At 38.0% G+C, this 13,328-nt stretch overlaps 1 protein-coding gene across 2 annotated transcripts in view; it reads left to right on the top strand.

Annotated features, from left to right (window-relative positions):
• The window catches only part of EXOC4 (exocyst complex component 4), an 870,987-nt gene that overhangs the window by 784,052 nt on the left and 73,607 nt on the right, over nt 1-13,328 (top strand). For both annotated transcript variants that reach the window (XM_011995827.1, XM_011995828.1), the window contains 3 exons: nt 1,473-1,614; nt 8,957-9,135; nt 11,727-11,886. In XM_011995827.1, the coding sequence (XP_011851217.1) occupies nt 1,473-1,614; nt 8,957-9,135; nt 11,727-11,886 (481 nt within the window). The remainder of the gene's footprint in view (nt 1-1,472; nt 1,615-8,956; nt 9,136-11,726; nt 11,887-13,328) is intronic.

Genomic DNA, 13,328 nt, shown 5'->3' with positions numbered 1-13,328 from the left:
AGAAAAGCCAAACATATCAGAAATTGAATAAGGATGGATGGAATTATTTTGTAAGTATACTGTTGCTGTAATAAATCAAAGACCTAACCTGAAAAAATCACTTGCTAAAGAAGAAGAATAATTGCTTATGTTTCTTGCTTATATTAAGTTTTATATGTTGTTATTCTAAGTGTTTCACCTACATTAATTCATTTAACCCCATGATATAGATACTATTACCCTCACTTTACAAAATAAAAGAATAAGGCGGAGAAAATTTGAATAATTAGCTCTTGGTCACATAAAGGAAATGTTGGAGCCAGGACTTAAAGCCAAACTTTGGGGCTCCAGAGAGCTAAGGAAACCTTTGAATGAGATTACCAAATTGTTGGTTGGTAATCTTTGAGAAATTGTGGGGAAATGGGGATACAATAGAAGTTTAGAGATAAACAAATGTTTTTTATTTTTGTTCAGCATTTCTTTGAAGAAAATGTCTAAGTGGTACTAAATATTTTAATAAATTGGTTTGGAAATATATAGAAGGTAGCTTTATCAAATTTTCCAGAAAGATCTTTTTAGGACTTTTAGTTGGCCATAAGCTATATATGAGCTGAAGTGGAATATAGCACACTACCACTTCCACGCCCAGAATTTAGGGAAGTGTAAAGCATCATGGCATCTAGAAAAAGGGAACTGATCATTCTGTCTAGACTGGTCAGCCCTTTCTGTAGTATTTATTCTGTTTTGTCCTGAGTTCTACATTTCAAGGGAAATAGAGGAAAATTCGAATGTTTTGGTAGGTAAATTTTGAGAATTATAAAATGATTTAATTCAATCATTAGAAGAATGGGTAAAGAACTGTGGACATTCCACCTACAAAAGGGAAGACTTCAAGGAAGCCAAAAGAGGTATCTTCAATACTTGTAGTACTGACACATGTGGGATTGCAAAGTTAGGTAAAATTAGAGCCAATGATTAGAAGTTAATGGAGGCAGATATTGGCTTGATGTAAGATGGTCAAATCTTTCGGAGATGGAACAGGCTGCCTCGAAAGGTGTTAAGTTTCCCTTCACCAGCATTTGTGTAAGTGTGCAACCAGAATGTGGACAGCCACTTGAAGGTGCACAGAAGACGGAGGCACAGAGCAGGTGGTTGGGCCACATGATAGTGGAGGCCTCTTCCAACTCTAAGGTTCTCTTTCTGTAGGTTGGTGCAGAAGTAATTAGGGTTTTTGCCATTGAAAGTAATGGCAAAAGCCGCAATTACTTTTGCACCAACCTAAATATTATTCTATGAGTTGATTCAAGATAAGCCACTGAGCTTCTATGTGTAATCAAATATAGAAACAGTCTATCATCTTGGACTTCTAATGCTGCCAACACTAGTGTTACCCAAACTAGTAAAAGCAACAAGATGAACAGCAAAATAATGTCATTTCAAAAAAATCTGTAGGCATCTAATGAAATGACTGGTGTTTTATCCTTACCTTTCAGTGCTTTCTCCTGCTCAAGACAGCCACATGAACACGGATCTCCCCCCAGTGTCAGAGCAGATCATGCAGACTCTCAGTGAACTTGCCAAATCGTTCCAGGATATGGCTGACCGCTGCTTGCTGGTCTTACATCTGGAAGTGAGGTATGATACAGCCAAGCCCAGGACCTTGCAGTTTGAATGCACTGTGGTTCATAAATCACTTACTTATTTCCAGGGAGTATCACCATAATTTCTGGCTCATATTATTGATGTTATCCCTTTTTACGCTGAAAGTTATTTTTAGCCATATTCAGTGACTGTTTGAGCGCATGGTGTGTTTTGAGTGTGGTAATTCAGAGCTGGCATGGTCTATGAAATCAGGTCACCTGGATTGAAATGTCACTATCAGCTGGCTAGGCGATCGTTGGCCAGTTAATTAACTTTACAAACCACGGTTTCCTTATTTTAAAAATGGAAATGGTAGTTTCTAACTTATAGAGATTTTATAAATGGAATAATAATTAGCACAATGCCAGACACAAAGTAAGTGCTCAAAATATGGTAGCTTTGCTATTGTGGTGACTTTATTGTGATTCATATTTTTACTAAAGTGCTCTGCTAGTCAAGAAGGGAGTCACGTTGGAAAAAGTAGAGGGAAAGAAGTAAAAGAATTATACTAATATATTTTAGTTAACCCAGTATATCTAAAACAGCATTTCAATAGGCAATCAACAGAAGTGATTGAGGTATTCAGCATTTTCCTTTGCGCTAAGCTTTTGAAAGTGCCCATTTATACTTACAGCACATCACAATGTGGACTGGCCACATTTTAAGTGCCTGGTAGCTACATGTACCCAGCACTAGCATACTGGGCAGTTGCCAAGAGTGGCTGGGGCTGACTAGGAATGGGATTTTTTTTCTTTAAGATAAAATGGTCAAAAGAAATGTGACAAAGTAACAAGAATGATCCATCTGTGCAAAGACCCGGAGGAAGAGAGTTTCAGACAGAGGGAGGCACACTAACAAAGGTCTTGAGACAAAAATCAAGCTTGGTTTTTGTCTCAAGAGCAGAGAGGAGGCTGATATGCTTGTAGGCTGATGAACAAGCTGGGTGGGGAGGACTGAAAAAATAAGGCACAGGAGACAGGCTAGAGCCCAGTCCTGTGGAGTCATGAAGCCTGACACATTACAGGGTCTTACAGACCAAGTGAATCATTCAGATGTCACAGAAGCCATGGAAGGGTTTTAAGAAAGGGAGAGATGCCAATTAATTAACATTTTTTAAAGGTCACTCTGGCTGTTGTATGGAAAAGGGATTGCAGGGAAAAATACGAATGGAAGCAGGGTGACCAGTTGAGACCAGCTCTGAGCATCAAGGTGACAGAGGTGGAGGTATGAGAAGTGTAGGATTTGGGACACATGCTGAAGGTAGAGCTAATGAAGTTTGTTGATAGATTGTATTGGAAACAGGGGCTGGTGCAATGAGAGGAAAGACTCAAGGAAAACCACTAGTTTGGGGCCAGAGCAACTGTGTGGATGCTGGTGCCATTAACTGAGGGGAGAAAGACTGAGAGAGGAGAAGGGTTGAGGAGAATGGCGGCAATCAAGCCTGCCATGTAGAGATGTTCAGTTTGAGATGCTTATTAAACAACTAGGTAGCAATGTCCAAACATCAGGACCAGAAAGTGCATGGTGTAGTAACACATTCTGTTCTGTATTGCTTTGGAACATGATTAACATTGATAGACTATTTTTCTTTTCATTTGAAGTCTTTACTAGATTTAGGGTTTAAAAATGTAAATAGGACTTTGTTTGATAGGTGACCCTTGGGAATATGTTTGGACTCCAGTTAGAACTTGGATTTATTTCCATGATGACTCCTTGTGTGTGCTACTTGCTTTTTATCCTTCTTCATTACCATTGCCCAGTGAGTTACCTCCTTATTGCTTGTGAGAGCCTTGTGAGTGGAACAAGAAAAGTTAACATTGCAGATTTAGAATCTGCTACTCAGCTTTATTCCTGATTTTATTTCTCACATTAATCTGTCCAGAAATAAAGCTCTTTCTATATATTTTCTGATTTGTTTTACAATAATTTACAGATTTGGTATCTCTTTATTTACAAGTGGACAGTGAAATAAATCAGGTGTCTTCTGTGAATAAATATATGCAATAGATGGAAGGAAATGAAAAACACCAAGTAATATTCTAGTGCTGCTGTTACCTGAGTTACAAAGGAAAACAAGGGAATACCAAATTAGTTACTATCACAACTCCTGGTATTTATACTATTGATTGTGTGCTTATATGTGTTCTACATTCAGAATTGTCTGCTTATGTGTAGTTAATTCCAAGTGGGATATTTGTAACACATTTGAGTAAGATCTTTTAAGTCCTTAACCCCTATTTCTGCCCTTTTGATACATCTTGGCAATACTCTTCTTAATACTGAACATGCTTTAGTCATTAATTTACAAGAAACTACACAGTGCTATAACACCGGTTGCTATATCTTCTTCAACATTAGTCTAAAAACAGAAAAACGTCATTTTTAATAATGAATATTTTAAAAGACTGAATTTTAGAGCCCTGGATGTAGAATTATCTTTCCTTGAATTTAACTCAGAACACGAAACATGGGATTTTTTTAAATTAAATTTCCTCACTTCCTCATATAACATGGTTCCAACACTCAGGTTGCTTTCTTGTAAGTGTGCTTCATTTCGTCTTTGTTCCTTTCCAAGTAAGGTACATACAACTAGCAGAATATGCCACATAAGGCTCGGATAGTGAATGTAGACACACTTACTGTGTCCCGGTCATGTTAACAATTTTTTTCAGTTTGCACAGTGATGATACAAAATGAATAAGACAGATTTCATGCCACTCTAGTATAATAATGCTAGAATAGAGCTGTCTGCTAAGTGCTCTGGGGGCATGACTGTGGAAGAGACCATCAAACAGCTCTTCCAGGTGTGGCTTGTTCATTGTGATGGCTGACCCCGAAACCTAATATCGTGCTGTATATTAGGTGCTCAGTAAAAATGTGATTAAGAATTAGCTGGTTGGAAACCAAACCCAGATAAAGTAAGTGCTACTTTACCAAACAAAACCTGTTGTCTTTAAAGAAACGAATTGGTTTGCAGTTTCTGTTTTTACACAGTAGTCCACTTGTAAGTCCACTGAATTATCTTAAGAGGTACAGAGGCTGTGTGGCCAACATCATTCTCATCAACTAATATTTGTTTTGTTCCCATCCTGCTGTAAAAAAGGAATTAGAGCTTAGGCCCAGTTGTCCAGCAGCTGGCGTGGTGAAAAAGTGGCTGATTAGCTCCTGTCTCTGGCACTTTTAGCCAAGAAATCACTGAGCTAAGAGTACAGATAGAAGAAAAAATTCATGGAAAAAAGTAATGAGATATGCCAGCAAAAAGTCCAGAACAACTTCAGATGCCAAAAACTGGTCTTGTTCCCCAAAATATCTTTATATCCATAGCACATATTTTTCTTTGACATTATTAAAGTTCAAACCAAAAAACTGTTTTCAAATCCCACGCAGTCTGTGTTGAATGATCCATCTAAGGAGTGTTTGACATTTTACCTGTGTCATTGTGGTTCACATTTTAACCACCAGGCAGCCCCTTTCCACAGTACAAAGCATAAAGCAAATGGTACCCCCAAGAGACGAAAGACATGGTGAGCCCATTAAAAACTGTTGAGGTTTGTTTTTTCTATTTGAACTTTAGAAGAAGAAAATTAAGTTGCCATTTGAGTCCAAGATGCCAAGAATGTCACCTTTATCAGCTGATTTTTCTCACCATCAGGAGGGCTCTAAGTAGGTTCAACAGCAACTGTCTATCACTGTTGGGATCCTAAGTGTGCACTCTCTGAAAATCATCCACCCCACTGTGTAATCAGCAGTGTTTGCAGAATACATTAATGTCAAAGTCATACTAAGGTCAGCAACAACAGGCCAGAATTTAAATTTAAAAAAATACTTGATTTGAATTTGGCATTAGCTGATGACTATTTTAATTTCTTTCTTTTTTTTTTAATCTCTAATCACTTGGGAAGAAGATAATACCTTAAAGAAAGGTTGTATGTCTTCTCTCCCAATAGCTTCAGGATCTCATAAGCTCTCACCTCCAGTTCCTAAGAATTTCCTAACTAGTCGCTCTACTTCCAGTTGCTTCCATTCTCTGCTATTAATCCACTCGTATACTGTGCCAGAGTGATCTTGCCAAAGCTTAGGTCTGATTATATTATTCACCTCTTAAAATCCTCCTAAGGCTCCCTGTGGCTTCTAGGATAAAGGCCTGATTCCCTACATGGCCTTCAGAGCCTTGCTGACCTGGCCCGTGCCCATCTCCCCAAGCTCGTGGCACGCCTGTAATGTCGGATCTGTGTGCATCTGAAAAGAACTACTCACCAGTCCTCAGACCATCCTGCATTTATAGTCTCATGCTATTTTACATGGTCTTCTCATTGCCTGGAGTCATAATATCTGTCATTTACTTTAAAAATACTTTAGCGTAGATGCTTTAATTTTATTCAACTTCTTTGAAAATAAAGTTAAAAATAAAATTTAAACTTTATTTAAATTTCAACCACAGTAGCAATCAGTGCCCTAGTCATGAATCCCATTCCAGAGTTGGTCAACTTTCATTCTGTCAGAAAGATCACGTTCCAGAGGAGGCTGCAACCAGTGCCATTACTGGTGTTCTTATCAAAATTATACATTTGTGCCAATTAGTACATGAATGTCAGAATGAGTTTTTATTGGTGAAATTAGTTATTAGTTAATTAGTAACTGTTAAGATAAGCATCTATCAGTAAAAATGAGCAGTAGTCAAGATATTTGGATTCTCTTGGATGAACTGCTTTTAAGAATATAACACATCCCATATAAAAGTTAGCTTAAAATGGATCATTCAACTAAATGTAAAATCTAAAACTCTAAAACTTCTAGAAGAAAACATAGGAAAAAATTTTTATCATTTTATTTAGGCAGAGATTTCTGAAATATGACACTGAAAGTACCATCCAAAAAGAAAAAAGTTATAAGTTGAACTTCATCAAAATTAAAACCATTTTTGATAGACATTGTCAAGATTAAAATACAAGCAAAAGACCAGGAGAAAATATTTGCAAAATGCGTATCTGATAAAGGACTTGTATCCAGAATATATAATGAACTCTCAAAACTTAAGAAAACAAAAAAACCCAATTTTTAAAACAGGGCAAATGATTTGAACAGATATTTCATCAAAAATATATGTACAGAAAATAAGGACGTGAGAATATGCTCAACATCATTCGTCATTAGGAAAATGCAAATTAAAACCACAGTGAGATACTGCTCTACATCTATTGGGATGACCAAAAATTTTTCTTTAAAACTGACAACACCAAGTACTGATGAGGATGTGGAACAACTGGAACTTTTGTATACTGCCAGTAAGAAAGCAAAATGGCACAGCTCCTTTGGAAAGCAATTTGGTAGTTTCTTACAAAAGTAAACATACGCTTACCATATGATCCAGCAGTCTCACTTCTAGGTATTTATCCAAGAGAAATAAATGCAAAGTTATATGCACACAAAAATGTGTACATGAAGTAGCTTTATCCACAACCACCTAAATCTGGAAAGAATCTAAATATCAGTGGGTGAATAGATAATCTGTGGGACATCCAATTCAGTGGAAGGCTACCCAGCAAAAAAAAGTAATGAACAACATAGATGAATCTCAAATGCTTTGTGCTAAGTGAAAAAGCCAAACTCAAAAGGCTACATACTGTATGATTCCATTTATATGGCATCCTGGAAAAGACAACTGTAGAGGCAGAAAAATAGATCAGTGGTTGCCAAAGGTTTGGGAGTTGAGTAGGGATTGACTATAAAGGGACACAGAGAATTTTGGAGATGTTTGTGTTCTATAATTTGGTTCTGGTGGTGGTTATACAATTTTACATGTTTGTTAAAACTAATAGAACTGTACACTAGAAGGGGGGAGTTTTACTGTTTGTAAAGTATTTCTCAGTAAACCTGACTATAAGTAAAGAAAGATGACAGGCGAAGCATGGTCGCATCATTAGAGATAATAATGCCCTAGGCTTTTGCAGCCATTCATTTAGGAATATTTCTTATTACTTGATGCCAATTGTAAAGGTAACAGAACATGGACCCTGGATTATGTCATCATGTCTTACCTCCAGTGAACCTTCCATGCAAGGTCAGACAGAGCACCTAAAATGACAGTTAGGACTAGACTGGGCTTACAAAACAGCCTGTCTGAACTCTGCCTGCCAAGGGATACTGTTGGTTTGGGTTGTGTTTTTTTTTTTTTTTCCTAGGGTGGGGGATTCAAAATAAATACCTGCATGTAGGGCAGAATTTGGACTGAAACACACTCTGATTACAACTTTAAAAGGCTGTGTTGGTGCAGCCAATCCATACCCACCTCAGACTTCTTCAGCAGCTACTAATATCTGCCAAAAAGAACCTGAGAATTGTGTGTGACCAGACTGACACAGGCCATTTTCACACAGAAATGCCCTCCTTCCTCAAGCTGTCAGATAGGTTCTGTGAGACTCAAACATCACCTTCCGTCAGGACCCTTTCCTGATACCCCGTAGCACGTTTCCATGGCACACTGTGTAGATGTGCTTGGAGTGAGGTGCTGTTCTCTCTTAGTCATTTTCTTAATCTGCCCCACTAGGCTGTGGGTCTTTAAGGATATAAACTGTCTTATATTTCCAGGGCCTAGCACAATTTCTTACAAATTCATAGAGGTTACGTACATGATTTACTTAACTAATACCTTATCATTAATAAATATAAGACTAGTGATGACAGCCAATACTTACTATGCATGCCATTTGTTCCAGACACTGCTATACATAACACTTAATATGTAGTAGTAGTGTAATCACAGCACTCTATGAGGCAGCTGTTGTTTTTACCCCCATTTAATGGATGAGGAAACCGAGGGATAGAGAAATAAAGTAACTTGCCTAAAGTTATATAGCTGGTGACTGAAGCCAAAGTAGTCTCCTTACACTTTTAAGATCTGTAAACTCTGCCTCTCATCTTCACTGCAACAGTATCTGTTGAAAACTACAATGCTTTTCACACTATACCTACAACCCTGGCATTGAAAAGAATTTTAGAACTCCTTACCAACACTGTATGGATTAAACAAGCAATGATCATAGCAGCCAGCTTGCCCCAGATCACTCAGTTGTTCTATAGAATAACTAAGATGGCTTTCTGGTTAAAAGAGGGGAGGGTGTTTACATTAAAACATACAAGGCCACAGCTGCTTCATATTAAGTGTAGAGCATAGTGTCTGGCACAAATAGAGTACAGAGTTAAGCGTTGGCTATCATCGTTAGTCTTACATTTATTAATGATAATTTAGTAGTTATTTTGGTGCTGTGTCCTAAGATCACTGCCCTCCCTGGAAAGATTTATTAGTAACTGCTCTCCCCATCTCTCTCTTTTTCAGGGTTCACTGTTTCCACTATCTCATCCCTCTTGCAAAGGAGGGGAACTATGCCATTGTGGCTAATGTGGAAAGTATGGATTATGACCCCCTGGTGGTCAAGCTCAACAAAGATATCAGCGCCATTGAAGAGGCCATGAGTGCCAGCCTTCAGCAGCACAAGTTCCAGTATATCTTTGAAGGTCAGGCCCTGCTTCTGTCTCCGGGAGTTGGGGAGGAAGAAAGGACGAAGGTTTTCCTGGTTTTCTGTATTACTGAAGTTGAAGACTTGTAGAAAAGAGTTGTTTGTTTGCTTGCTTGTTTGAACTAAATGTGCAATACCTAGCCTCTTTGTGTGTGACTAGGTAGACAACAATATGGCCACCATCTGCTCCTGGTTGATAAGGAGATTTAATCCAAGATAAGGCAGATGGCTGCCTCCCTGACATGCCACTCATGAGATTTGAGAGAATGTGCAGACTGGGCCACAAATTAACTCAAGAGGAGCTTATGAAAGAAAAAAAAAGCACACATACACAATGAGGAGAGAATCCTGAAAGATCACTCATTGGCTAAAATTATCACTGGAACGGAAAGTTTTCTCACAGAATGTTATAATCATCTGGAAAGAACAGAAGCCTCTGATTAGCAGCAATTTTTAGGAAGGATATGTCCATAAATGCCTCCAAGGGGGCAGGCAAGGAAGGGTGTGAGAGACAGGAAGTACCATCTAAAGACATTACGCTTCACAATTTTGAAAAAATGTGATGGCACCCAAATAATTTTTCATGATGAATTTCACCCAGAGGACCCCTGTTAGGATTTCACATTATGTTCCCTTGGTCCATGTTTTGGTTTGTTTATGTGAAAACTTGTGTCTCTGTTCTCACAGAATTAAACTAGTATTTTTTAAAACAACTAAGAAGGTACATTGTCCAAAGGATTGTGGCAAACTGACAATAATACATGGCCAATGTTTGCTTTATGAAAGTTATATTCCTGCAAATTTGGACGCCCCCAAAATCCAGTCCTTAAATATATATGGAGTTATAAAGAGATGTGTTCTCTTGGGGTTTATCTCTCAAAGACTTGAGCCAAAAAGTGTAAGTGATTAAAGGGTTAGCTGTCAGTTAACCCCATGGCACTATGAGTTTGGCGGCACCTGGAATATTCTGCAGCTTTGAGCTGCAGTGCCTACCTGAGAATTCACTTTTCTGTTATTACACCGAGTTTCCTCTTTGCTCTTGACTGTGGCTCTTCCCAGCCCCTGCATATCAACATTTGTTTTATTCCTACGACAAAATGCATTTAATGTATTTATTATAATGTATTATTATTTCTTATTCTCTACAAACAGCATACCCCTTCATTACCCAGGCTTGCAGACCATGTTATATTGTGGCAGGGAAAAAAAAAAAAAAAACTGTACCTAAAGTTATGGACATGAGAGAATGACACCAAAACTTGGCCTACAGAGATTTTTCATATAAATAAGTTGTCTAGCTTTAAATGTAGAATCTGCAGTTGTGTTTTTCTTTGAATAAAAACTTTTCTTCACATTCAAATAGTAGCACGTACAAGTTTGTGGTCTTGAAGCAATGTTGTGTGAGTGTAGCTGAAGTAAGACCTGAATGCATCTCCTCCCTCATTTCTACTTTCACTTTAATCAAGGGAAAACTCATTTTGAAGACATGGGGAGCCATGGACCTAAAGATAAGCCCTGCTCTCTGATCTAAACCTCAGAGTCTCGGGGAAGGGACTAGACTTCAGAACAGGAAAACAACCAATAGCAAATGGCTTGCGACTAGTCAGACCAGCTTTGCGGTTCCGAGGAAAATGTCCTGCTAGCATCCAAGAATAAGAAAGAAGGAAGAAACGTTTACTGAATTCCATTTAGAATTAAAATCCAGCTTTTAAAAATAGTAACCCGTATGTGCCTCACGTTGTTCTGAACCAGCGTTTCTCAACTTAATTACATGGGGTATCCTGAGGAGGACTTGTTAGTTTGCTGATGTCCTGAGCTGTCCTTTGCTAAATTTCACAGACCACAAAACAACCCTCCAGATGTAAGAACAAACCACTTAGGGGGCCCCAAAATGTCCAAAGATGTCTCATGGGAAGTCAACAGTTAATGTATTATCTGCTTTGCCTTCACCCTTTGTTTCTAATTACATTTTCTCCAATTACTACTTTAGAAATACACCCATTGCCATTTTTAAGGTATATTAGCATTATTGCCAATAACCCAGTTTTCTTATTGATTTATTTTTTACTTGACAGTGTTGAAATATATTAACATTATTGCCAAGGCCCAGTTTCCTGTTGATTTTATTTATGTAGCTTCCCAGTCAACTTTTGAGCCAAAAGTGTCCTTCTCTACTTTTCAGGAGGAAGGAGAGGCCAAACAGGTCATTTTATATGCCTGTGTTCTTCTCTGCTTCCCAATTGTCTGTAAAGAAAAGCAGGATTTCCCGTGCACTTCAACGGTTTGTGATAACCTGGCCTCTTCTCTAAGGCCTTGGCATGGTGGCAGTAGGTGTACATGGCAATGCTGGAGATGTGGCTGTTACCAGGCTTGGCCGTCAACATGAAGTCCACCCATTTGTAACTACTAGGGCGATGTAGAAATACCCTAAAATTATTGTCAGATCAGCAGATGCAACCATCAGAGGTAGATTTTCTTTGGTCATTTAAATGTAGGATTAGAAGACAGCAATTCTGTGTGCAGGTTTCTGTAGGAATGCCTCTAATCTGTCTTCCGTTTTCTTTGCCCCACACTGTGCTGACCCCTCAGGCCTGGGCCACCTGATCTCCTGCATCCTCATTAACGGTGCCCAGTACTTCAGGCGCATCAGTGAGTCTGGCATCAAGAAAATGTGTAGGAACATTTTTGTTCTTCAGCAGAATTTGACCAACATCACCATGTCACGGGAGGCAGACCTGGACTTCGCAAGGTAGGAGGGAAAACTGGGCTTAGTTTCTCGTGCCAAAGCCAAGACCTCATTGCCTGCAAAGTCATTTTTCAAAATGGACTCTTGATGCAGAAAAAGCTTAGTTTAAAAAAAGAAAGAAAGAAGCACAGATAGGTGTTTTTAGGTCCTATAGAGAAGGTAATTTCACAGAATTCTGTTGAATTTTGTTACTTTGGCAGGTAGTTTTTCCTGATGTCTAACTGAAGTTGTTCTTGTTACAATGCTTGAATAATGTTTTTTTCTGCGTATAAAAGTATACATGCTTATTGTATAAAATACATAAGATAAAATACAAAGAAGAATATAAACCTTTGATCCAGAGGCTAAGATATTTGGTATATTTTCTCCTGACTTTCTTGCATGTGCTGTGTTGTTTATGTGACTTTTCACACATGCTCGAGCATATGATTTCCCTTTTTCCAAAATTGGAACTACGTTAATGCAATTTTATATTAATTTAATTTTGTTTTCCCATATCTATAACGTTGTTTGAAAACATAATTTTTCCACATTCATTAATACTCCTTGAAAACATTACTTTTAATGATGCCTGAACAAATATTTCATGGCATAAATGAGCCATATTTATTTTTAATCACTTGCAAATTTTTGAATATTTGAATTTTTCCCTTTTTTTCCTCTCATTGTAAATAACATGTATCTACTGTATTTTTACAGGAACCTACTTCTCATTTCTTCCATCTTGTTCCGATTGAAACCTATCTCTTCTTGTTCTCACTGGGAGGAAAGTGAGAACTCATCACTATCCTTTCTCTAAGTTTTCTGATCTTAATTTTTTTTTTTAAGTGACAGGCTACTGTCTGTTACCTAGACTGGAGTGCAGTGGTGTGAACACGGCTCACTGTAGCCTTGAATTCCTAGGCTCGAGGGATCCTCTGAGGAGCTGGGACTAAAGGCGCACACCACCACGCCTGGCTAATTTTTATATATTTTTTTTATAGAGACAGGGTCTCACTATGTTGCCTAGGCTGGTCTTGAACTCCTGGCCTCAAGCAATCCTCCTGTCCCAGCCTCCCAAAGCACTGGAATTACAGGCATAAGTCACTGCATCTGGCCTTGATCTCAATTTTTAATGTTTTTGTATAACACACTTTTTCAAAATTTCAGAGTTAGTTTTCTTCTCTCTTCATTTGTTTTAACACCATCTAAACCTTAATTAGAATATCAAACCTTTGGTGCTTTAATAAAAGCTTAAGCAATTTGAAGATGAGAAATATGTTATTTTCATGCTGTATTGCCGTTTATACCTGAGTGGATTATTCCGTAAACTCCCTTATTTTCCAGAAGCCTTCATGGCTAGGAAGTCACTTGTTTTTAATAATCCCCAATGTTTCTGCCTGACATTTAGTATTTCTGTGTCTTTTCACTTAATTTTTTTTTTTTTTTTTTTTTTTTTTTTTTTT

The sequence above is a fragment of the Mandrillus leucophaeus genome, unplaced genomic scaffold (assembly GCF_000951045.1).
Source record: "Mandrillus leucophaeus isolate KB7577 unplaced genomic scaffold, Mleu.le_1.0 Scaffold5, whole genome shotgun sequence".
Classification (NCBI taxonomy): Eukaryota; Metazoa; Chordata; class Mammalia; order Primates; family Cercopithecidae; genus Mandrillus; species Mandrillus leucophaeus.
This window is presented reverse-complemented; position numbering and strand designations above follow the sequence as displayed.